Source organism: Gouania willdenowi, chromosome 6 (assembly GCF_900634775.1).
Source record: "Gouania willdenowi chromosome 6, fGouWil2.1, whole genome shotgun sequence".
Lineage (NCBI taxonomy): Eukaryota > Metazoa > Chordata > Actinopteri > Blenniiformes > Gobiesocidae > Gouania > Gouania willdenowi.
The window spans coordinates 61,350,981-61,375,987 of NC_041049.1; the positions used below are offsets into that span (position 1 = coordinate 61,350,981).

Below are 25,007 nucleotides of genomic sequence, written 5' to 3' on the forward strand. Positions count from 1 at the left end.
AGTGAGTGATTATATAATATTAGTAATAAAATAATTGAATTAAAATTTGCTTTTACAGCATTTACCAAGTGGAATGCAGTATTTTTCTACATGATCACAATTCTGTGTGAATAGACAATCTGACCTTAATTCACCTGGAATAGATTTAAATGATCATTTTACTAATATACATATATAAATAATCTATACACATAACACGTTTATTCTTTATTAAGAATTATGTCAATACCTTTAACTTTTTAAACATTATTGTTAAATAAAACATGTATTTGTCTGCGTGAAAAGGCATGAAGCAGTCAGTGTTGGTTTAGCAGTGTTTAGCCTGCTAAAGGACAATTAATCCTTTTGAATTTTATTTTGGAATGAATTAATTCTTTGTTTCGTATTTTGCAAGTGACGGGAAAATTAAAAACGGAGTGAAAAAGCAAACAAAACTAATGAGAATAGTCAAAACAACAATTACAATATACAATATACAATATAATAATATAGACCCAACATGTCCAAAAAGGAGTAGTATTGGCTTATAACAGTGTTGCTCAAATGGAGGTACATGTAGAAGTTTAGAAATGAAAGCATTAAAAATATGGGGTTTTATAAAGTTTATTTTTGGTTAGAAATAATAATCAATACTAAAAATTATGAGCAACACAAAACAACAACAAAGAGACGCTAAATGAGAGAAAAAATACACAAGATCACGACAAAATACACAAAAATAACAGAGAGAAACATACAAAACGAGAAAAGAAACAGACGACACCAAAAACACTTACCGAGAAAGAATAATTTAAATAAAACCAAGAAAACACACAAAAACTACAGAGAATAAACAACTGTTTAATAATATAATTTATGAAAACACCCAAGCCTTTAGATATACCGTACATTTACTTGTATAGGCTACTCGTCTTTGTAGACATATTCATCCAATAAAACAAAAACTGTTTTTTATCAAATGAAAAATAATAATAATCTTAATTGTCTCTGGCAATGACACAAATGTGCAGGTGGATTTGTGTCTTTATTATTCAATCAATAACAAAAATCACTTTAATTAAAAAAAAAGAAAATGAAAATTGCTTAAATGAAAAAAACTTTTTAATAAAAAAATGATTCAATCAAAATAAAACAAAAACATTTTATCAAAATAAAAACTTAATTTTTAAAAACAAAAACCTACTTCAATAAAAGAGTTCAATCAAAAAAAAAACTTCTTCCTCAAAAAAATAACTTCAATTAAAAAAAAACCCTTTTTAAAAAAAAAAAAAACACTTTGATAAAAAATCATTTCAATCAAAATAAAAACTTTTCAATAAAATAAACCCCACTTCAATCAAAAAATAATAGTATATTCAATTCAAGAAAAAAAGGCTTTCAGCTGCAATTATTTGGGTCTCAATTTTTTATTTTATTTAATTTTTTTGCATTTCAACACTTTTTTCTTTGATTGAAAATATAAATTTTTGATTGAAGTAAACAGGTTGTTTTTTTTGTTTGTTTTTTTTAAAGGTTTCTTTTTTAATATTGAATAATAAAGAGACACATCTACCTCCATATACAAAGAACACATTTAAAGCACATTGAGTTTCTTCTTTTATTTGATTTGATTTAGAATAGTAATTACAGCTGAAAGTCACAAAGTTTGAGAGAAAGTCCGACTTAGATCCTGTGAGGTTGATGGTGTTTCTCCTTTAAAAGAGTCAAAGAAACTTGAGACCTTGTTTGCGCAACAATCAGTGCAGCTCACAGCCGCCAAAGTGTCTAGACTAGCACATGATGGTAGTCAGCCAATGGCTCCAGAGCTCTCCTCGGGGGCCCCGCGTGTGTGTGTGTGTGTGCGTGTGTGTGTGTGTGTGTGCGTGTGTGTGTGCGTGTGTGTGTGTGTGTGTGTGAGAAGGGGGGGGGGGGGGGGGGGGGGGGGGGGGGAGAAAGAAAAAGAGCGAGAATCGCAGAAAGAAAAGGATCAGTTTGGTTCAGCTCTGACCAACGAACAGGATCGGATCGAGTCTCTTCCATGCACTAAACTTTGGCTCATGATGGATTTTGGGATTTAATTTAAAGTTCTCACATCTGCAAAGGATCCGGACTTCTTGTGCATTTCGAGGGGATTTGAAAGAAGTGCCACAGAAAGTAGATGTTACAGTAGTATTTTAGTGTGAGTTGAGTATGTTGTTGTTTGTGTGTGTTTCTGTGTGACATTAATCCGCTGGATGTGCGGGCTCGGTGTGAGCCGCTGTGTGCCCGGAGCAGTGCATGTGTGTGCGGGTGTAGATGCACCAGAGGAGCCCGGTTCCTCAGTCTGATGGTGCCACTCCGCCCCCGGTGCTCGTCAGTCGGCTGTGCATGGTGCACTGCACGGCTCTGGACCATCATTGATGTTCTACCCCCACAGTAGGACTCGGTTCTGTCTGTATTAGAGTAAAAATACTCCTCATAGTTGGTCAAGTTGTCGTATGTTCAGGACGAAACGCTCAGGTCTTGTGCGGCGACTCTGGAGAAGCCGTTTGGTCCCAGATAAAGACGGAGATGGAAGTGGCCCCCACAGGGACGAGCTGTGCGGAAACAACCCGGAGAAAATCCCCAAAACTGAGTTCAGACCGATGACCCCCAGCGGGTCTCAGCTGAGGGAGCCTGGAGGTGTAGCGGGTGGGTCGGGGTTCCAGGGGTCGGACCAAGATGGGGGTGAAGTAGTGACCGAGGACAGCGAGTGTAGGACGGTGACGTGCTGCCTGTTTAAAGACCGGGACCGGGACCAGTCTGAGCCCAGGGCTCCAGAGGCTCCGGGATCGGGTCACCGGGCTCTGAGGAACCTGGGTGCGGATGACGGAGGCCCTCTGGAGCCCATGACCCAGGACCAGGAGTTGAAGTCCGCCGCACACGCTCTGCTGAAGAGGCTGAAGGAGCGGGCTCTGGATACCCTACTGGAGGCGGTGGAGTCCCGGGGAGGGACCGGCGACTGTGTGATGGTGTCCCGGAGCGAGCTGAGGCTGGGCGGCCATGTGTCGTCCCCCCAGCTGCTGGTGTGTAAACTGTACCGGTGGTCCGACCTCCAGTGCTCGGCCCAGCTCAAACCGCTCTGTGAGTGTAGGAGCTGGGGGAGTCCGGACAGTCCCACGGTGTGCTGCAACCCCCACCACTACAGCCGGCTCTGTGGCCCAGGTAGGACCCCCAACCCCCAAACACCCTCTACGGGTCACGCATGGTGCACAGGCACAAACACCAGGACAGGGTTTCTCAAATGGGGGTGCGTGTACATTAAGTGTCAGTCTTGGTCCCACCCCAGGCGTAATATGACCAGAAATGATTAAAAAAAAAAAAAAAAAACTATAGAAATAAATCTATTGAAGAGCTAAATTAGTGTTTTTCAAACTTTGGATCGGGACCCCATGTGGGGTCCCCTGGAGTTTAATTGGGGTCGCCTGAAATTTCTGAAAAATTAAAATAGATTTTTTTAAATTTTGTAATTATAGTTCTTTTTTAATGAAAACAACACACAATCTTAAACAACTGCATTTCTATACTTTGACTTTGTGAAATTTAAATCTAGTTTAACTAAAATGCAGTGAAAAATGAAAAAAAAAAAAATTAGAATCTGAGCTAAAAAAAAAATGATCAAAAAATGTCTTTGGGGTCACCAGAAACTCTTGATATTGAAACTGGGATCACGATCCAAAAAGTTTGGGAACCACTGCATTAAATACTGTTTATTTACACTTATTTACAAAATGAGATTGTTAAAAATGTGTTTTCACTCATTCATTCCATCATTATGCTCCATAGTTGTTTTTGAATAGTTCTCTAAGCAAAATGTAGTCAGACAAAGGGGGGACTTGGATTCAAAAATAAGAGAAAAGGGGTCCTTGAGCTAAAAAAAAGTTTGAGAACCACTGCACCACCAGGATAGCCCAGAACCAAAGGTGCAAAGATATGTTAAGGTTTTGGTTTTTCATGAAAATTTTAATCTCCTGACATGTATGGTAAATGGTAGATGGACTTCATTTATATATGATTCATCTATCAGAAAATGTTTTGATGCTTTCCTTATGAGAGAACTGTAGGGACACATCAAGGCATACTACCTCTGAGGAAGACTGGCAGTTGACTGTCGAAACATGTCAGGAGATTTACTGATAATATATCTCCTATTAATCCTGTAGAAATACTGTTACTTGTTGAAATTGTTCTCAAGTACAAGTAAGTCATACATAAAATACTCAAGTACTTTAAGGTATCATTTTTTTAAAATAATTTGCAAAATTTGCAAGATTCTCATGTCTGATTTACAGTTGATTTAGTGAATAATTTCTAACTATTCACACTTTTCACCAATGTAAGTTATGAAAGTTTAATATTTATCTACAACATGTTAATTATTGTAAAAAAAAAAATACAACAAAAAACACGTTATGATAGTTTTATGCACTTTATAATTTATCACCACGAGTAAGAATGTTTCATCCCATTATGTAATATCACACCCCGGGAGGCTTAAAAACAACACATGTATTATATGTATTAATGATATTGTAAAGACCACTTATTAGGGATGTCCCGATACAACTTTTTTACTTCCGATACCGATATTGCAGCCTTGAGTATTGGCCGATACCAATATCGATACGATATCAGCACAAATCATACATACTTTTATTAGCTATTTTGTAGCGTAGAATGTTAGAAAAGGCTTGATCAAGTGATGTTACTCAAACAGAGGACAATAGTCAACAACTCAAGTTCATTTCAGTTATTTTTTTCCTGTCAGTATATGGTGGGAACAACTCAGGGCGGGGACAAAAACGCTAAAAACTTATATCAGAGATTTCAGATGCAGTTCGATAAAATTCGATATTTGTTTTCTGGCTGATATCGGACCGATATCTGATATCAATATCGAATCAGGACACCCTAACACTTATTATTGTTACATTGTTTAACATCCACCATGAACTGTTTAAAAACCACTTCTATTGACTTAACTTTTCCCTTAAGGCTAAATCTGGCCCCCAAGCCATTTGTTTGACACCTTGGTTTTTACGACTGATGTTGTCCTTTTCTGGAAGTGAACAATTTCAGCGTCAAACTAAAGCCACTGGTGTTTCCCTTAAAACTCTATAAAGTCCATTTTTCTACTACATGTAGTACCATAACTTAAAGAAACTTCACTGTGTCTAAATTCCCTATAATAAATAGTGAAGTTGACATATTCATTAGTTTGTTAAAATCTAAATGCTTTGAAATACAAAACTTTTGTCCATGACCCAGTTTTTTTTTTTTTTTTTTTTTTTTGTGGTGTTGTTTGTCTCACTTTCATAGTCGGCTAGAAAAAGGTTGGTCATTTGATTAAATAGTAAATCATTACCGAAGCTATCTTTCTTCAGCGATGAAAACATTATCAGTGTGTGGTCGTTTTCAGTTATTAACGTCAGAGTAGTCTTGATAAAGGTCAGTAAGCTTGGTTTAAAATGTAAGAGTGTCATCAGCCCTCATTCAATAATATAATATGTATATATGGTACTTATAAACACAAGTTTAGGACTGGAGGAGGCTTTTGGATGAGTGGTGATACTCATCTTATTGTGGAAACTTCAAGCAACACACTGTACACATTACAAGAAAATATACAACAAAAACACTTCAATGAAAACAAAAATACACAAATGACTACAAAATACACATGCATGACAGCAAATGTGCAAAATGACAGCAATAATACTACAAAAATGTCTCAAAAACACAAAATGGCAACAAAATTGCTCATAACTTACACACAAGTACAGCAAAAAATGACCAAATACTAGATAACAGAAAAACACACAAAACAACAACAAGGTGAGGTGATCATGTGGGGTCGCCTGGAGTTTAAATTGGGTCGCCTGAAATTTCTGAAAAATGAAAATAGATTTTTGAAATGTTTTCATTATTATTCTTTAAAAACAAAATGAAAACGACATATAACCTTAAACTACTGTATTTATATACTTTCACTTTGTAAAATATATATCTAGTTCAACTAAAATGCAGTAAAAATGTCTTTGGGGATCGCCAGAAATTCTTGAAATCAAAATGGGGTCACGATCCAAAAAAGGTTGGGAAACACTGCACTAAATACTAAGGATGTCCCGATACAACTTTTTCACTTCCGATATGATACCGATATTGCAGCCTTGCATATCGGCCGAGACTAATATTGATCAGATACGATATCAGCACAAATCCTACATACTTTTATTACTCATTTTGTTGTGTGGAATGTTATAAAACAACAGTAGGTTATTTTATTGGAGTGTGAACCACAGTCACCTATGGATAGAAGTGCTGAAGCGGAACATTTTATCGGAGAGCTTATATCGCAGATTTTAGATGCAGTCCGATAAAATCCGATATTTGTTTCCTGGCTGATATTGGACCGATGTCTGATATCAATATCGGATCGGAACACCTCTACTAAATACTAGTGCTGTCAAGAGATTAAAAAATGGTGTGATTAATTAATTATGCTCTGTAATTAATTAATCTATTTTTTAATCTCACCTAAGAAACGCCCTGAACGAGGTATTTTCATTTAAATCACATTATTGTGGCAGATGAAAAGATTGATATATAACTTGGTGTCTTTATATAGTCATTTATTGTTTTGAACAGACCTGAACAGATGCAGGCGTAGACATTTACAATCCACTGTATTTACTCGACCTGTCACAGTAGAGCTGTAGTGGCTCTGGATATTCCAGCACCTCTAGATTGTCACTACAGCTGTTTTCAGCTCCTGACCCTTCCCCCACACACAGTTGCAGCCAGGACTTTATGAATGTGATTGTTTATTGTCACTCAGAGGTTCGGGTTCATCTCCAGTGTGTGCAGGAGGATGGAGCTTTATTTCCACAATCAATGAGCTATCTATGGCAGAATCCCCCTGACCTATATTAAACAGATTGTGTTTTGGCAGTGGACACGCCTACGAATCGGAAAACCTTAAGCCCAGGGCCAGTCGACCCCGCTGACCCAGTGACTACGCCTGGTATCATGTGTAAAGATGCGAGCGTCAGTATTTCTGTCTTCTCTCATTGGCTCAAGAGGTGGATTTTCCATCACATCCATGTTTACAAGAGCCAGCTGGCTGCGAAGTCCAACAATATTAGAGTTCAAATGGTGCAAATATCTTCAAACTGAAGTGGACTTGGGCCTCGTGTTGAAGTGTTTTTACCCCTTTGATCAGAACTGATTATACAGACTTTAAAGGTTGCAATCAAGCCTTTGTGTTGGTTTGAAGTGAAACGTGTGATTCACAAAGAGAACTTTGGCATTTCTTTCATCTGCTGAGGTGAGTTTCCCCTCCTCAGATGGATTGCATAGAGAGGCACGTACCCCTTATTGAGACCGAGGCTCGTAGTAGACATAGCTCGCATGCGCTCATGTGTAGCCGATGGAGCTGCTATTTCTTTCACGCTATTTGAGAAGGAGTGCTTTGAATCAAGACCTTAATCACAGATTTTTGACTGTTTGCAGATGGAGATGCAAGAAAAGTAGACGTGTGCAGCTGTGTGTTAATCTGACTTTATGAAAATAGGCAAACACGTTTCAATTTAATACTGTATGTACTTGTGTTCAATGTCCTTGCTAGGCTTAGAAACCAAATATAGTATTATTTTTGTTGGGTAGAGCAGTGGTTCTCAAACTTTTTTGGCTCAAGTTCTCTTACTATTGAATCCAAGCCCCCCCCCTTTGTCTGACTGCAACATTTTGCTAAGAATTCTATGAAAAAACAACTATAAACCATAATGATGGAATGACTGAGTGATAACACACATTTTAAAGAATCTCATTTTGTAAATAAGTGGAATGAAACAGTATTTAGTGCCTCCTCCTGAATCGATTTATTTCTATAGTTTTTATCATTTACAGTCATCTCCCTCCTAACGTGGGACCAAGACTGATAATTTCTGATAATAATAATGATACTAATAGTAATAATCATCATCATTTTGTGTGTTTTTGTGTCATTTTGTGTCCGTTTTTTTTTATTATTCTGTATATTCTTCTCTTATTTTTGTGTTTTTTGTTGTAGTTTTTGTGTGTCGTTGGTATTATTTGAATTATTCTCTCTCAGTGTGTGTGTTTTCGGTGTCGTTTGGTTGTTTCTCATGTCTTTTTGTATGTTTCTCTGTTATTTTTGTGTATTTTGTTGTGTCTGCGTCTTTTTCTCTCTTAGTGCGCGTGTGTTTTTAGTGTCATTTTGTGTGTTTTGTTGTTGTTTGTCTGTTCTTTTTATTATTATGTATATTTTGCTCTTAACTAAAAACAAACATTGTAAAACCCCGTATTTTTTTTATGATTACATTTGTTAATTTCTCTCTCTCTCTCTCTTTTAAGTACCCCCTGTAGTGCCATTGCGTACCCCTAGGGGTAGACTGGGGTAGACTTTGAAAAGAAAGTGCAGAGTGCTTGGATTAAAGAAGACCAAAACCTTTCCCTTTTGTTTGGTTTGGTTTTGTTTTGTCAGGCATTTTACTTTTGGAATGAGATCAGTTTCAAGTTGCGCTTTAAAAGCCCTTTTGTCCTGAGTGGGTCCCCTCATGCTATTTAAGTGAAGGAGTGGTGATAATATACAGTTTGCATACGACTGGCGCCAGACTGACTAGCTGTGTATGTGAGTGACTGAGTTCAGATCCTGGCAATTATTGCTGCCACTCTTAAAGGACCCGCTGCTGTTCTGCTTCTCTCCTTCCCATTTTCCCTGTAGGCGAGGTCACAGTACACACACACACACACACACACACACACACACACACACACACACACACACACACACACACAAAGTTTCCCTTCTCTTGTGCTCCTCTCATTCATTTTCTTGTGAAATTTCATTTTACTCATTGTTCAATGAAACTTAGTTTCTTTCAGTATACACAAAACAAAGATTTAGTCATTTCTTAATGAAACTAACTACAAAGTTATAATAATTGACTCAGTACAGTCATGCATTCACAGAAAGTAGACAGACTTGCCCTTTTTTTTTTTTTTTTTTTTATAGAAAAAAAGGTGTTCATTAACTCTGTAACTTGTGAGTAAACCAAATAATTAGATTTAGTAGAGCAGTGGTTCCCAAACTGTGGCACTTGAACACCTCTCAGGAGGTACACAGAAACATTTGTCAGTATTTTTTTTTATATGCGTTACAGACGTTTTTCCTCATTGATCAATAATAATTTGTGGCACAAACTCTTTAAAATTCACCAAAAGGTAAAGTTCAAATTCTAAAACGAGCAAAACATCAGAAATAAATGGAAAAAAAAAAAAAAAGGTCTAAATTTGTGGTCAATGTTTGACGAGACACAGGAAAGAGTTTTGACGAGCCTGCAGACACAAATAAATAATGTATAACATGAGTTAAGGGGTACTAGCGATAAGAAATAAAGGCTAAGGGGTACATGGGGTAATAAAGTTTGGAAAACACCATAGTAGAGCAGACAAAATCAGTTGGAGTTGAGATGTATTCTGCTCTTTATGCTTTAATGTTCCCACATTTACTTTGAAATAGTTTGTATGTTGATGAAATGAATCACTATACAAACACTGCAGTCTTTGTGTGTTTAACTCTTTCTGGGTATTTGGTTAAATGACTATTTTGGTGCTGCGATGTCTTCACAGGGTTTTTTCCAAAACCGTTTCACTTTTTATGACCATAAGTTATGCTGTTATAACAGCAGATCAAAGGCAGTAAAGTTAGTTTTAAAGGTTTCCTGCAACTTTTTTGAAGGAGACAATTTTAAATGCTTTAGGTGTGTAATTAGAACCAAATGTGCTGAAAGTAATGCTGTTTGCACCTTTACCATGCTAGTAGTCAAGACTAGTCAAATTCAAACCAGCTGAAGATCATCAATAAGTAGGGATGTAACGATTCACTCAACTCCCGATACGATTTGATTCATGATACTGGGTTCACGATACGATTCTCTCACGATTTATTTTACAAAATGGGACTGTAGACAAATTTTTTTTTGGGAAAAAAAAACTAGAAAATACTATACTATTTTATATTTATTTTTCATTGTCAAAATAATTCATTGATAAACTATTCAAAACAATGCAATTTAACTAAAAATAAATCTTGAATGAAATAAATAAAGGAATAATACAAATGAAAATGAAGCCTATTAATTTAAATTCTGGTTCTATAATAAACAATGCAAAACTGCATAATAGTTCTTTTTCTTTTAAAAGTGCAACTGAAAAATGTATTTTGTGCCTTAACAATTGGACTTAAAAAAAAACAAACAAAAAAAACGTGAATGCACTGATTTACGTCATATTTGTTTGGACCAGCAGAGGGCGCTGGTAACACAGTGGTCGGTTGGCATGCAGATATCTTGCAGTGAAGAAGAGATGCTATGCTAGCAGACAGAGCTAATAGAAAAACGTGACTTTTACAGATATTCAAGTAATATTACAGATATTCTTTCGGTGCTTAAGGGGTAATGAATCATTTATTAACATATTTAAGAGTAGAAGGTGGCCAGAAAGAAAGTATTAGCAGGCTACGCCCGCCGCCTACACTTGTGGATAGCGCCCTCTGCTGGTTAAAAAAAGTACTGCGATTCAATTTCCAGAAAATCGATATCAACCGTGATACCTATGAATCGATTTTTAACTGCCTTATGATTAATCGTTACATCCCTATCAATAAGATAAACCATGATCAACGTTTGGAAGAGTTCAAACTGAATTATTGAAAAGCTGTAGTTTCCATGCCAGGGCTTAGGTTGGCGCTGTGTTAAGCTGTTTTAAATACACATTTCAAAGCACTTATTAGCATGTTTGTTTATATGCTGCAAAGAATCACACGGTTCTATTATTTCAAAATATCCATTATTTGTTCCAACATAGTTATTTCTACTCATAGCAGCCACTCATACATGTGTCTAGAGTTGGGCCTCCAATTTTCTGTTTTTAAAATTTCCTCAATTTAGTTTGAGGTTTTACCCGTTTCCGCTTCACTTCTGCAACGATTTTACTTGTTTCCGTTTTCTTTCGATTTCATTCGATTTGATTGTGTTTCCTTATTTAGATGACTTTACTGGCTATTAACTGTTTCAAAATTGTACTTAACATGCTACCGGTAAATAGAATAGAGTTAATAGAGTCAACTACTGTTATCCCAAAAAACTCACAACATAAAATTGATGTATTGTTATCCCCCGCCACAAAGTGTTAAGGGGGATATAGGTTTGTGCTCCGTCCGGCCGTGCATCCGAGTTAAAGGGGACAGCTTTTCTCAAAAACCGTTGAAGATACGTTAGCCAAAATCGGTGTGTGGCTTCAGGGTATCAATAGCTTGTTGAAGTTCGAAAATGAGAAGCACGCAATTATTTTTTCCCGTGTGATTTTCTTTTTTCTGTTTTTTTTAACTGTATTCGAGGCATCTTCAAAGGGAACAGCTTTTATCAGAAATCGTTTAAGATACGATTACCAAATTCGATGTGTGGCTTCAGAGTATCAATACCTCGATGGAGTTCGAAAATGAGAAGCGTGCAATTATTGTTATTTGAGTTTTTGCCCTTTTTCCTTTTTTTTTTACTCTGTTCAAGGTATCTTCAAAGGGGAGAGCTTTTCTTACACACTGTTTAAAATAGTTAGTAATTTTATATTCTGATGTGATAATATTTTCTTATGTACACATCTAAGTTCTTAGATTTAGCACATTTAGGAAAAGGCTGTGAGTTATAATGACAACCAATGTGGTGGAGGATGTTGATGACTGTCTTCTTGTTATTATTATTATTATTGCACGATTATGGCCAAAATGATCTGTTTTTTTTTTTTAACTGCTTTAAACAAGAATAATGATAAATATTAAAATGTACCCAATATTTTCACATGTACTATGGGCTAACTATATAATATATAATATATAAATGCACTGTTACAGAGTGTAACTCATTGAAAACAAATACAGCATATAAAGACAAGTTGAGAACATTAGGCTTACTGACTACTGGGGTTGAGAAAGTGCCTGATTAGAAAAGCAGCAGAGTCACATTTTAAATGGAAAAATCGCAGACGATCAGGTCGATTTAATCGTGGAGGAGAAAATTGTAATTTCGATTGAAATTCAATTAATTGTGCAGCCTTATTATCATGTATCCGTTCATGACACGTTTGACCCAAGCCTCCCGATTTATGATAATAAAAAAAATACCATGCAAATATGCAATATGGTCCAAAAATATTATTTGTGAAACTTTTACTTACAGCGAACCAGAGAATCAGTGTCACGTTTGAACGGGTGATAAAACATGAAAGTGTCTATACGTACGGTTGCAATACGGACAAATCACGGTGCTATTGGTACGTTTACCGAAGTACAAGTATGTAGCGTCTTCGAGTTAAGCTTAGGTTAGGGTTAATGTTAGGTTTAGGGTTAGGTTATAACCCTATATCGCAACAAGTCTTAGGGTTAGGGTTAGGTTTACGGGGTTAAGTTTAGTCTTAGTCACGTGACCTAAACTGGCCAATGAGGGCCGTTAGACAGTATGTATATTGATACGGCAACTATACGGATAGCCACTGCCATTAAACATTCACTTGTTGGACGAATTCACCAATAGCTAAGCCTGTCTTTGTACCAGTGCCTTGTCAGATTTAAATGCAGTCATAATAATCTGAACCACTTGTTCATCACAACACATTAAAACACACTTCAGATGAAGCCCTGCTTCTATTTGCAGTCACAGGATAACATGATCACTAGTCAACGTGTAGCTGCGGGATTATGAGTGAAATTGGACACATTCGTCTCACTTACTACGCATTCAGTCATGAAAACATGCAATGGAGGTATCTTTGTGTCATATTAGGTCAGATTTTGAATCCGGTTTTAAATTTCTTTTTCACAGAAAATGAGAGGGCCCACTAGAGAAATGTTTTTGAAATATGATTAAAAACTCAAAAAGTTGACAGACACAAGTCTCTTTATCTAGTGCTTGTTTTAATTTTATAAATAGGTTTTTATCTCAACAATCGACACAATAGCTGGGTTTCCATTGCAGATTTTTGCAAAATAAAAGTAATATTTCTAAATGTCGACCAAGTATAATTCTACTTTCAACATGTTTACATTGAAGGTTCTTTTGGGCTAGGGTTGCAGAAAGACGGACGCTCAGAACCTCCTTATAACACTGTATTCCTTTGTTGTTTCACGTCTAATGTGGCAGTAATAATTTTTAAGTTTAGCGCGAAGAAATGTCTGGGTCTTCTCATCTGTCCACACTTACCCTGTCATGTTTACTCAGAGAGAAGTGGTCATGTGACCAGGTGTGTCACGTTCTATCACCTGTATTTGCAAAAAAAGTGTTTTCATAGCGCTTTTGCGACATAGTTCAATATCGAAACGTCTGAAATTCCTCCTCATGAAAGCGTCAAAACTTTTCGCAATATTTGAGTGTTTTTTTTTAAATTCAGGTGTTTCCATTACCAGTGTTTATTGCTCTGTTTAGATTATGTACATTTCCAAGGGTAATGGAAACACAGCTTGTGTTTCTCAAACGAGAGTTCAATGTGCACTTTTATCTGAGATAATACAAGAGAAATGCTAAATTTATTTCAAGTATTACAGTTCTCTTGTTCTCTTCTCTTCATATTCGCGTGTCATTGCTTATGCTTACCCTTCTTCCTTTATGGTTTTGTTTTACAGAGTCTCCTCCCCCCCCTTATTCAAGGCTTTCTCCCAATGAAGAACACAAGCCACTGGGTAGGTGACTCACACCTTACACATTACTCTGTATCTCTCCGTCATTTTCAGCTGTGGATTTCCATTTGGAGTTCACGTTTTAGCCTAATATTAATAGTTCCCTGTGACAGTGGATGAGTAAAAATATAACGGCTCCTCCTGTTTGTGATATCGAGAGAACTCGGATGTTTTGCTATTTGCTCTGAGTTAACGAGAAGAAACATTTTTGTGGTCAATGTGGCAAAAAGCTTTAAATGTGGGTGTACATTAAAGCAAAAGGTAAATATGCTGCTTCAAAATAAAAGATAAGAATGTTGTTTCATATAGATTGACAAGAAAATCCTCCACAATTAATATCAGATTCCGTATGAAGTTATGGGTGTAATCAAATGTGTAGCTGGAATGAAAAACTTTAGGTGCATGAAAGAGGAACCCTTCTTAGATGAGTGATCTATCAATTATCAATCATCTTTTATCACTTCTGACTCACTTGGTAAATATGTATCTTTCTTATTTATCTATACAGTTGGATAATTAGTTGCTCTGCTCTGTATTATGGCTGAATGTCAGTTTATCAAGGTTTAACTTCTATCTAGAACATCAGAACCTGGAATCTAGATGATAAACTTATTATCAGATTTATTCGACATGTGGTCAACCAACACTTATCGTTTGAGTGGATGTGCTGCACATGGTGCTTTTGGAGAATAACCGTCTGAACGCCTGTAAACATGATCTCATTTCTATATGTTTCTCTACAGATCTGTCCGACTCCACGTTGTCTTACACTGAAACCGAGGCAGCCAGCTCACCAAACATCACGCCGGGGGAATTTTCAGGTGGGTGTGTTAGGAGCATTTTGATTAATTACATTAAAGCAGAACAAAGTCACTTGCGCTTAGCGCTCCCCCTAAAGGTCCCCTTTGGTTATGTCACTGTCGTAAACACTCCGCACCCCCGAGGCAGTAGCTCCTCCCTCCCGCTTCAGTGAGATGAGCAGCAGAAGGCTTCCTAAACGTACCAGGGCAAAATTCAAGTGGTTAGTCTTGAATAAGTCTACATTCTGAAAGAACTCATCCTTTAGTAACTTTTTTGTAACATTTATACCGTAAAAACGACGCTGTTTATAAAGGAAGTGATCAGCCAGTTGTCTCCCCTGTCACCCTGCTGCACACACACACACACACACGCACGCACGCACACGCACACACACACACACGTTCCCTGGTGATGACCTCACTGGAGTGGTGAAGTGACCAAAAAGCACCACTGTGTTCAAGCGACTCATCACAGGCGATTGAAGTGACTGCAGTCGCTACAGTCGCGTTCGGTGTGAACGCACCTTTAGTGTGTATTGTGCTGTCGTAAAGCAGTACGTGTTGTCACTAGAACGAGAACAGAGCTGAGGAACTGGGACCGGGTCGGAGGCAGGGAAAGTTGCAATTGCTGTTTTCTGGCCAGAGACAGCAGGGGGGGATGAAAGACCCCCCAATCACCCCATAAACACTTGTGTTACCCACACAGGGACTATGAGGAGGATTTATTAAGGTGAAAAAGTTACTTAGTTCTGCTTTAATGAATGACTTCTAGATGGTGTTTCTCTTTAAAGCTACACATCTGCACATACTAAAGTCATTTGTCAAACAACACGTTTGGAACATACGGTGATTTTTAATATTTTTGTTGGCAAAGTCGACGTATTTGATTGTTTTGAATAGTCGTGGGAGGTAAAGGTAAAGGTATGGATCAGATACAGTATTTATTGTCCAACATGGAGCAGCTTTTTCACGGTCTAATGGAAGTGATGCAGTATGTGTGTTTTAAAAATGTTCCAATTCTTTGCTTCTTAAATTTTAGTTTCTAACTATTTATTGACGGTCCATATTGCTGTTTCTGCATGTTGTGCATACAGTATGTCAGGGTTGTTAAGGTATTTACATCTACTTAGGGCCAAATACAGTATATCCTCTGTTAAAGGTAAACAGTGAAGAACCTTAAAGGTGACCGATGTTGAATAGTAGTTTTATTTTAATGTAGCGCTTCATTCTCTCTCATTACGCAGCATTACAGGCGTCCAGAGATAAATTGTAAGTGTGTAGAGGTTCGGAGGGCGTGTGTGCTCGCCTCCCCTCCTCTGTTTTTCTTTCAGAAATATTTGAGTGGGATCAAACTGTAATAAGATCCAAGTCTACTCAGAAACACACACAAAACGCACACACGTGTGTGCACAAACTCAGGCGTACGAGTCTATCTGTGATGGAAGGAGGAGCTGCTCCTGTGAATTAGTAGAAGATTACAGTCCTGTCCTCTGATTTAAAATGAAAACACTCCTCTATAGGGTGTTGAAGTAGGCGGGGCTTCCCTTGTTGCACAGTATCAGGTTAACGGGGGTCAGAGTTCTCTTTTTGAGGTGGACTAGCTGGGAAAAGCATTTCCTGTTGTATTTCAGAGGCCTAGGCATTGAGAAGGTGACGTGGCTACCCTAGCAGTTAAAAAATCCACCTCAGTCAGCTAAGCCCCCCCTCCCCCTCCCCAGCACAGGCTGTCACCACCTCAGCATGGCCTGGCGACACTCCCTGAGTCAACAAATGAGGGGCTTGTCAGAGCGTGCACCACAATTCCTCAGAGACTGTGGTGAGGGAGGATCTCGTCGTGTTAGACTTGGGTTTCTCCCACTGTGTTGCTGGTTGTTCACTTTGACACGCTCAGTAAACGGACACTGGGAAACGATGCTCCACAAGGTGTCTCATGTGGGAACCAAACTGTGCCTTTATTAAGTTGGTCAAAGCATGTTCCATTATAAATCGCACACTCTGATGTATGGTTTCACTAGGTCTGGGCGATATGAACCAAAACTCATATCTCAATATTTTTTCCCAAAATGGCGATACAGTATATGCTGTAAATCTAGATATTTTTTATATCTTAAAGTCTTACCAGAAAGACACTTTTCAGTCACATCAATATATGCTACTTTTTCTCCTAAGAGACAGCACGTATGAGTGACTTCTGTGTGACTTGTTTAGATCAGTGGTTCTCAAACTTGTTGGGCTCATGTACCCCCATTCTCTTGTATCTGAATTGAAGTACCCCCACTGTCCAGCTACAGCATTTTGCTCAGAATACTATAAAACCAAAACATCTACAGAGTTTAATGACGAAATAAACACACATTTTAAAGAACCTGCTCACTGAATGAAACAGTGTTTAGTGCCTCCTCCTTAATAGATTTATTTCTACAGTTGATATCATTTCCAGTTTGTGAGACATGATCAGAAATTAGAAATATCCATGACTGTTTGTTACTTTTACACTCTCTCTCTCTCGCTCTCTCTCTCTCTCTCTCTCTCGCTCTCTCTCGCTCTCTCTCTCTCTCTCATGACTCACTCATCAATCCATCTAACTGTCATTTTATTGCTGTTTTAAGAAGTAACAATAAGCAGCCACTACTAAAAAGAGTATTTAAATACAAAATAAGCTATAAAATAAAAAATATATCTATATAGGCGATATTGTAATATTCTACATCACAAAAATCAAAAAGTCATTATGTCCTGAATATCAACATAGTGCCCAGCTCTAGTCTTCACTGCATTTCTACTCTAAGATTCTAGCTGGTTAATTAGGGCCTTAAAATCCACGTTAATGGAATCGTGAAATCGACCAATGAAAACGAAATCCACTGTTGAACGCAGAAGTTGACAGAATGTGTATTTTATGGGGAAATGTTTCTGGGGACCACTCGCTAGGTGTACCTACTGCCCCTGTTCCATCCTGGCCTCTTTAAACACTGTCTAAACCAGAGAGAGAGAGAGAGAGAGAGAGAGAGAGAGAGAGAGAGAGAGAGAGAGAGTGTCTTGGTCCCACCCCAGGCATGAGATGAAAATGATAAGAACTATCAGTCTTTTTCAACCTTGGGGTCAGTACACCTGAAATTTCTGAAAGATTTAAATCAATTTTAGAGTTTTTTCTACATATATATACTGTATATCATTCCATCGTTATGATTTATAGTTGTTTTTAAATAGTTTTCTAAGCAAAACATTGTGGTCAGCCAAAAGGGAAATTTGGATTCAGAAACAAGAAAAAGGGTGCGTCCATTTGTTTTTGTTTAATCATTACTGTCTGGAATGATGTCAACCGGATAATTTAAATTAGGTTCATTTAAATTAAGTTGGTCAAAACTTAATCAATAAACCTGCTCAGATTCAGTAAACCGCTGATCCCTGAGGGGAAATTAAGTGACACTGCTGCTGTTATACATCTTTATATGACATATACATAATTAAAAAGGAGCAGTCAGAATAATCCATGTCCGTACAACTTATATCTACCTTTTAATTGTAGCTTATTTGTTATTTTAAATTCCATTTTTATTTTTGACATACAATTTTGTTTCGTTATGGTTTTCTTTTTTATTAGTATTTATTTTGTAAGAATTTATATTTTCTGCAAAAATTTATAAATTGTTCTGAAAAAACAGAATAAAAAAAATTGAAACCCTTCAGTTTAGATGGCGTGTGTGTGTGTGTGTGTGCGTGCGTGGCATGGGACCCTGACTCCACCCCTATACATGAAGCAACAAGTAAAGCTCTTAAAAGTGAGTCTGGGGGCGCGGGTGTGTGTACTAGTACTACATTAAAATAATTAAGTACAGTTTGCTGCCGTGGGCTACAAAAATCCCCACTGAGCATTGTCCTGTATTGCACAATGATAAAACCCTACAGGGAGGGGTTGGCATGGTAGAAAGTTTTCTATTAAACTTTGTGGTGTGTAATTTGAGTAAAAACTCACAAACATTTGCAGTATTAAGTCCTGTTTTTGATTCAGAGTTGTGAAAAATGTTTTGTCTATTTCTGGAGGGACCCGTGTTAGTGCTTTCACTGTCAAGTTGGAGAAACAAGTTCTGATGAACTATGGCCGGGCCCGGTGATCGTCTCCGTGCCGAATAGCACGTACCATGTTCTCGAGAATTCAGTCAAATGATTCGGTTCCACCAAGTAAAAAATGGGGCCCCCTGGCACCCCCGTGGCACATATGGAGTAATGGACCCCATTCATATATTAGTATGTGTCAATAATTTCATACCACCAACTGTCGCAATATTTGACTCACAAATAAACGAGAAAACAACTTTAATGGAAATTGCTGAAAAAAGGGGGATGGGCCCCTCGGGACCCTAATCAAATTGTGCGAGGCATAATCATAATCTATGTTGAATTACCTTTGAAACAATATATCACACGACTGTGTTCCCATAAATTTGGAAATTCCCAAAGTGGGCTACGGGTACCCTAGAGGTACACAAATTGTGATAGGGGTTACGTGAAAAAAGGTTTAAAATAGTGTGACAACATTGTAAACTAGAATATAAATAGAGCAGCAGTCAGGAGCCTCCATGCATTGCCACTAACTACTCATTGTCCTCTGTTAGACTGCCCTCTAGTGGTGACAGAGAAACTATCTCATCAAAAAAGCCAAAATATGGCAAGAGCTACTGTACATTGCTTTGCCACCACGTGCTTGTGTGAAAGTTGATTTTCAGCGTTGACAAACGTGAAAACAAAATACAGAAAAATATTTTGCGTAGAGAACGATTAAAAGACTCAAACTCTCAACTTCAGCCAAACATTACAGAGTTCATCCTCTCACCCCCAGCCTCTCATTAAAGATGTAGCGAGTTATATTATACAGTTTCAGGGTGATAAACATGTTGTATTATTTATATATGTTCAATCAACTAATGTTTGGTAGATTTGTTTTTCCAAAATAAAAGAGATTGTTTCTCACTGACAATGCCAGGAGGCTAATTAGTTAAATAAACCAGGTGATAATTCTGATTAACGTGTTTTATTGTGTGCTTACAGAATATTATTCTTTTTTTAAATATTATTCCTCAACAGGATAGATCAAATCCAGGGACAGATTTCACTGTATGGCTACTAGGCCTGAGCAATAAAATGATAATGATATATATCGCAATATAGATGTTTTCAATATCAGTAAAAAAAATATATGCGATATAGAATGTCCAATAATTTCACTCATGATTTCAATTAAGCATTTATTTAATGTCTATATTTGTACATTCAACTTTTTTTTTTTTTAATTTTTATTGAGTTTAATTGATTTAGTTTTGTTGACCTCTTTTCAAAAGATTATGTTTAAAATAAAAGTATTTAAATTTAACTTTTTTTATTTCTGTTCTTATCTTGAATAGGTTAAAAAAAACTAATCAATAATTATTGATATCGACTGATATGAAACACTTATATCGTGATATGTTTTTCAGACATATCGCCCAACCCTAATGGCTACATTGTGGAATGTTTGGGAACCACTGCGTATATCAAAAATATTCATATATACTGTAAATCAGTCAACCTAATTGTTGCCTTTGGTAGCTTAAAATTGCTTGTTACTTGTTACATATTAACACCAGAGAACGTGTTTGTTTTCTGGGGTTAATATGATTCAATGTAGTGAATTATAAATGCAAGTTCAAAAGATCATATACTGTATAACAGTGCTTCCCAACCAGGGGTAAAATATTGTCAGTCATTCCATAAGTCCGTCAATAAAATGGTACGTGTGCACTATGACTTGTTTTCAAAGTTTAAATGCCTGTTTTAAGAGGACATATTCAAAGAAGCTCCTTTTGTGGTAAATGTCATAAAAGTTATATATAACACAGGTATGTTATATATTTGTTTAGTATTTATTTATTTATATTACTTATTATTTTTATTTATTCTTTTTTTTCTAATTTCAACTATTATTTTTTATGACAATATAATCATAATATATTAGTATTAATAATACACATGTTTACTATAATATTATTTCTTATAGTTATCATTTCTATTGCCTTAAAGGCAACATAATTTTATGTTTAATTTGAGTTAAATAACAAGATAATGCCTGAATATTAATTGTTCAATTTATGAAGATGAAATAAAAATATCCAGTTGTTATGTTCTACTTTTGGAGAATCATGAACACGTATGAGTGAGGGGGTGCTGATGGTATGACAAAAAGTCTCAAGGGGTACACAGGATAAGAAAGGTTGGGAACCACTGCTGTATAATACTAAGGGTTTGGTTATGTCATTTTCCACAAAAGTCACTGTAAAGTGGCCAAGAGGAGATCAAATCTGGTCGTTGGGGAGATGCTGTCAGCACATTTTTGCTCTCCATGAATCATGAAATTGCCAAAAAAAGGTACTTTAAATGTGTTTGAATGAATGTGCAAACCATCAAAACGTGTTAGCAATACATAAAACACATTTGATGTTTTTAAACACAATGAAGTATAGGTGCCATTTCATTGAATAAGTAGGTTTGGTTTACTGCTCTGTAAACCTGTTGTTCCCGCTGTCATTCAACACCACGGTTACATTGCACGGCCAGATACTAACTATTAACTATTACACAGAGCAGGGTTGGATTGAGGTAATGATATGTTTCTCTTTGTTGAATATAGCTTTTGGCTAGTTGCTAGTTTCAGACCTGTTTTGTTTGTGATCATTGAGGATTGTCCTCATGTTAAACTCTTTCCTACACTTTTCTTTTTGGTAAAAAAGAGACCGTCGTGAGACAGGTTAGTTTCACTCTACGGATGATGTGTTGTTCCAATATCAATCATTTGCACTAGAAATGGAATGCTATAGAAAAGCTCAAAAGGGAGAATCTTCAAAATAAAGGGCATCACTACGCAATAATGTTCGTATTTTTTGCTGCCAAGTGTAATAAAACACAAAGAAAGATTTATAAACCAGCAGCTGGGAAGGTCGTGTCTTACACATCAACCACTACTAAGATAAGACAAATTTTCTTTAAGAATTTTTTAATTCTGGCGGTTTGGAATTGCTTTATCCAAACTTTAAATTCTAGTAAAAAAGGTCTTTGGGGTCATCAGAAATTCTTCTAGGGTCACGATACCAAAAAATGTTGGGAACCATTGCACTAAATACTGTTTTTTTACACTTATTTACAAAATTAGATTCTATAAAATGTGTGTTATCACTCATTCATTCCATCATTATGATCTATTGTTGTCTTTAAATAGTTTTCTTAGCAAAATGTTGTAGTCAGACAAAGGGGGGACTTGAGCCAAAAAAGTTTGAGAACCACTGCCTTAAGTCAGACACATTCTCTCTGATATGAACTTTTTGCTGTTTCATTGTAATACAGACGCTGCCCTGAATCTGAAGCGAGGCTAAAAAGTTTATATGCAGTTACTTAAGGATTTCAGTCTCTGAAAAATGCATGGAGTGGTTACCTTATTAACAATCAACTCCCATTAATTATTGAGGTTCTAGCTCCTGATTGACTTCGTAAAGGGCCATGGCTCCTGTTTGCCATCAGTACAGGCTCCATCAACCCTGTGGAAGTCGTCAGCATCACATATAAAGTGCTTGTTCATAGTAGTGGGATAGAGTAGAAACAACAGTTATTAATGGACGGCCTTCCATACTTGATTTAGTGACTTTCCAAGGAGGTTACACGGGTTACCAAACCTTTTTTTTTAATCTCAATCAAATGTAAAATTCATCAACGTTGACTAAAGAAACAGAAACTGATGTAAAAATAAGTTGTGGAAAATGCTGCAGATCTAGCAGAAGGATGTAGAGTAGCAGATCTTTATAATATCGCAATTTAGTTGTTGAGATGGTTTCTTTCTACATCAGAATTATCCCTCTTTTTTGCACTCCAAACAGCGCGGGACCTTTCTCCATTGCACGCGCTCCCGGTATACCCATAATACTGATGCACCGGCTACAACGGTAGAAGCTGAGGAGTTTTTGAGCGCATTAATTTTAGTTAAAAAACACACACCGAATGGAAAACTAAAGCCCATGTGTGTGCAAATTGTGCAAGAAAGAGTTTGTGGATCATCGGAGGTCTTTTAGCCTCCAGCAGAGCTTTTCTACCTCAATGCTAACTATGTAGCAGCTTGCACGGACAGCGGTCCTTCGAACGGTACACACGACCGAGCAGACAGAGTGGCCCATACAATCCACACTGGACAAGATGACAAGGTTTAGAGCCCAAGTGAATAAATCCATGAGTGACAAATGAACAAAGTCAGTGGATAAATGATTGTGGACAGTCGGCCACTCTCAGTGGTAGAGGATGTGGGCGGGGCTACTACTATTCTAGAAGTGATTGCTTGATGTTATTACAGTACTTTATTTTGTGATGAACAGTGTTATTTTTGATGTGCTAATTTACAGCACTGTGATTGATCTGTTTTATTTATTTAATATTTTCTGAAGGAGAGAAAAAGCAACAAGTTCGGTGTTCATTCATTGTATTGCTCAGAAAATTGTTCTTACTGTTTATGATGTGCTAACTTAATGCACTACATATGGACCTGATGTTTTATTTCATTTCTATTATTTGGAGATTGACAAAAGTACACATCACTAAACTAAAGGTGTCAGCAGCCCTTGGGTCTTGTCTCAGATACAGTGGAATGTATAAATCATTTCGTTATACATCAGTCTTTTGATCTGGCACAATAATTACATTTAAATGAAAACAACTCAAGTTGAGGGCGTTTCTCAGCAATTTTCAGGTTTGATTAAAAATAAATTAATTAGATTCATTAATCACGGAGCATAATTTATTCATCGCACAATATTTTTTGATCTATTGGCAGCACGAGACTTGACATAACATTGAGTCAAACAAGAAATGCACCATTTAAGACAGAGGTTTTACATTTTTGCCCTTTGCTTTTAAGAGCATTACAAATCGTAATTCAGGAAACCGGGTTTAATTCTGACGTAAATCAATGCATTGATCCAAGCTTTCAATGGATTAAAGGATGAAAGGGCAGGGAGGAATTCAACTTTGAACCTTTTAATAAAAAGGCTTTGATCAATAAATTGTTCTGTTTGGATTGTTATTCAAGTTGCTGCTTAGTTACTTAATTAACCTGAATGTTGATTAAATATAACAGACATGTACTATGTCATTGTGGTTTGACCAACTGGGGACAAGTTACAAATGTAAACATATTTCATGTGCACTTTATTACTATTACAGAAAGTAACAGTTGCTAACATATTAGCCTATGCGCCAATGCTTGGCTAAATCATGTAGCAAACAAATATCTGCATATTGAAGTCTAACATTTTGTTTGCCGTGTTCTTATATTAATTTGACACGCATTCACACCCAAGAGCTTTTTAAATAAATGATGCAGATCGTACTTACGAGGCTGAGACAGTGCTGATCATGCTGAGTGGAAACACATGCAATAATTAGACAGTTTAATTAAGGCATGATTAAAGCAGATTAGACTGTTGATCTGACTTGTGAAGCCACTCCTGATGGAATTTGATTAAAGATCATATCTGCTCCATACGTCTAACAATATTTTGAATAGATTGTATCTTTCTAATGTCATGAAATGTCAGCTGTTTTTATTTTATGCCACTTCATGTTTTGCCAAAAATCTTTACGACGACTGGTAAACTTTTAAACTTGATTAATGTTTTAATAAAACGATAACTGTAATCATCTAGATTCAACGCCCCTTCCTCTGAGTGATAGCGACCAGGTTCTTCCCCCTCCAGCACCCAGACACATGTCCTCAGGTTTCCACCACAGCCCCAACTCATTTCCATTGCCTGGCCGCCCACATTCCCTCAGGAGCCCGATTGCTCCAGGATACGGGATGTGGAAATAATGTGACTCGAGTGCTTCCACCCTGCCTCCCGAAATCAGGTTTTGCGGATTGTTTATTTGAGGGGAAGGAGGCCTCAGACAAACATCCTGTTTTAAAAAACGTCCTGCTTTTTGTAGCAGCGCTGAGCGGTGAATTGCCCCTTTGACAGTGGGGGGAGACTGAGGAATGTTGAAGAGAAGGCCAGCATCTCAGGGGATGTTGGGGGGCTCTCTGCACCAGTTTGTCATGTCCAGTTTGCAGAGTCCTCTTTATGCACGGGGAGCGCGGTGGCCAAGGGTCGTAGCTTCACATCCTGAAGGGTCTTGAGCTCTATTCTCTGTGTAGTGGTGTAGGGCTCGTACCCACAGTCCTCGTCTCAAGTATCCGTTCCTGTCCTGGGAGGCGGGCTTCCGTTTCCCCTTACGTAACACACATACACATAGAAAAAGAGCCGTTGATAAGAGCGACGAGGGCATTTTTCATTTTCCCTTTCTCAGCATTGTTACACTCTGGTGTTTCAGAATTCAGCTTTCAACTTCGAGCGGATTGGTTCAAGACCTCAGTCGGTTTTTTGATAATACCTTACAAAAAGAGAACTGTT

At 37.2% G+C, this 25,007-nt stretch overlaps 1 protein-coding gene across 2 annotated transcripts in view; it reads left to right on the forward strand.

Moving 5' to 3' along the window:
• The first annotated feature begins 1,914 nt into the window (after positions 1–1,914).
• smad6b (SMAD family member 6b) overlaps positions 1,915–25,007 on the forward strand; it is a 39,995-nt gene continuing 16,902 nt past the window's right edge. The window contains exons 1-4 of one of the 2 annotated variants that reach the window (XM_028451487.1): positions 1,915–2,762; positions 2,841–3,162; positions 13,694–13,750; positions 14,491–14,568. In XM_028451487.1, the coding sequence (XP_028307288.1) occupies positions 2,457–2,762; positions 2,841–3,162; positions 13,694–13,750; positions 14,491–14,568 (763 nt within the window). In that variant the 5' untranslated portion in view covers positions 1,915–2,456. Of the gene's footprint in view, positions 3,163–13,693; positions 13,751–14,490; positions 14,569–25,007 lie in introns of both variants that reach the window. The other variant, XM_028451486.1, reaches the window with a different exon arrangement.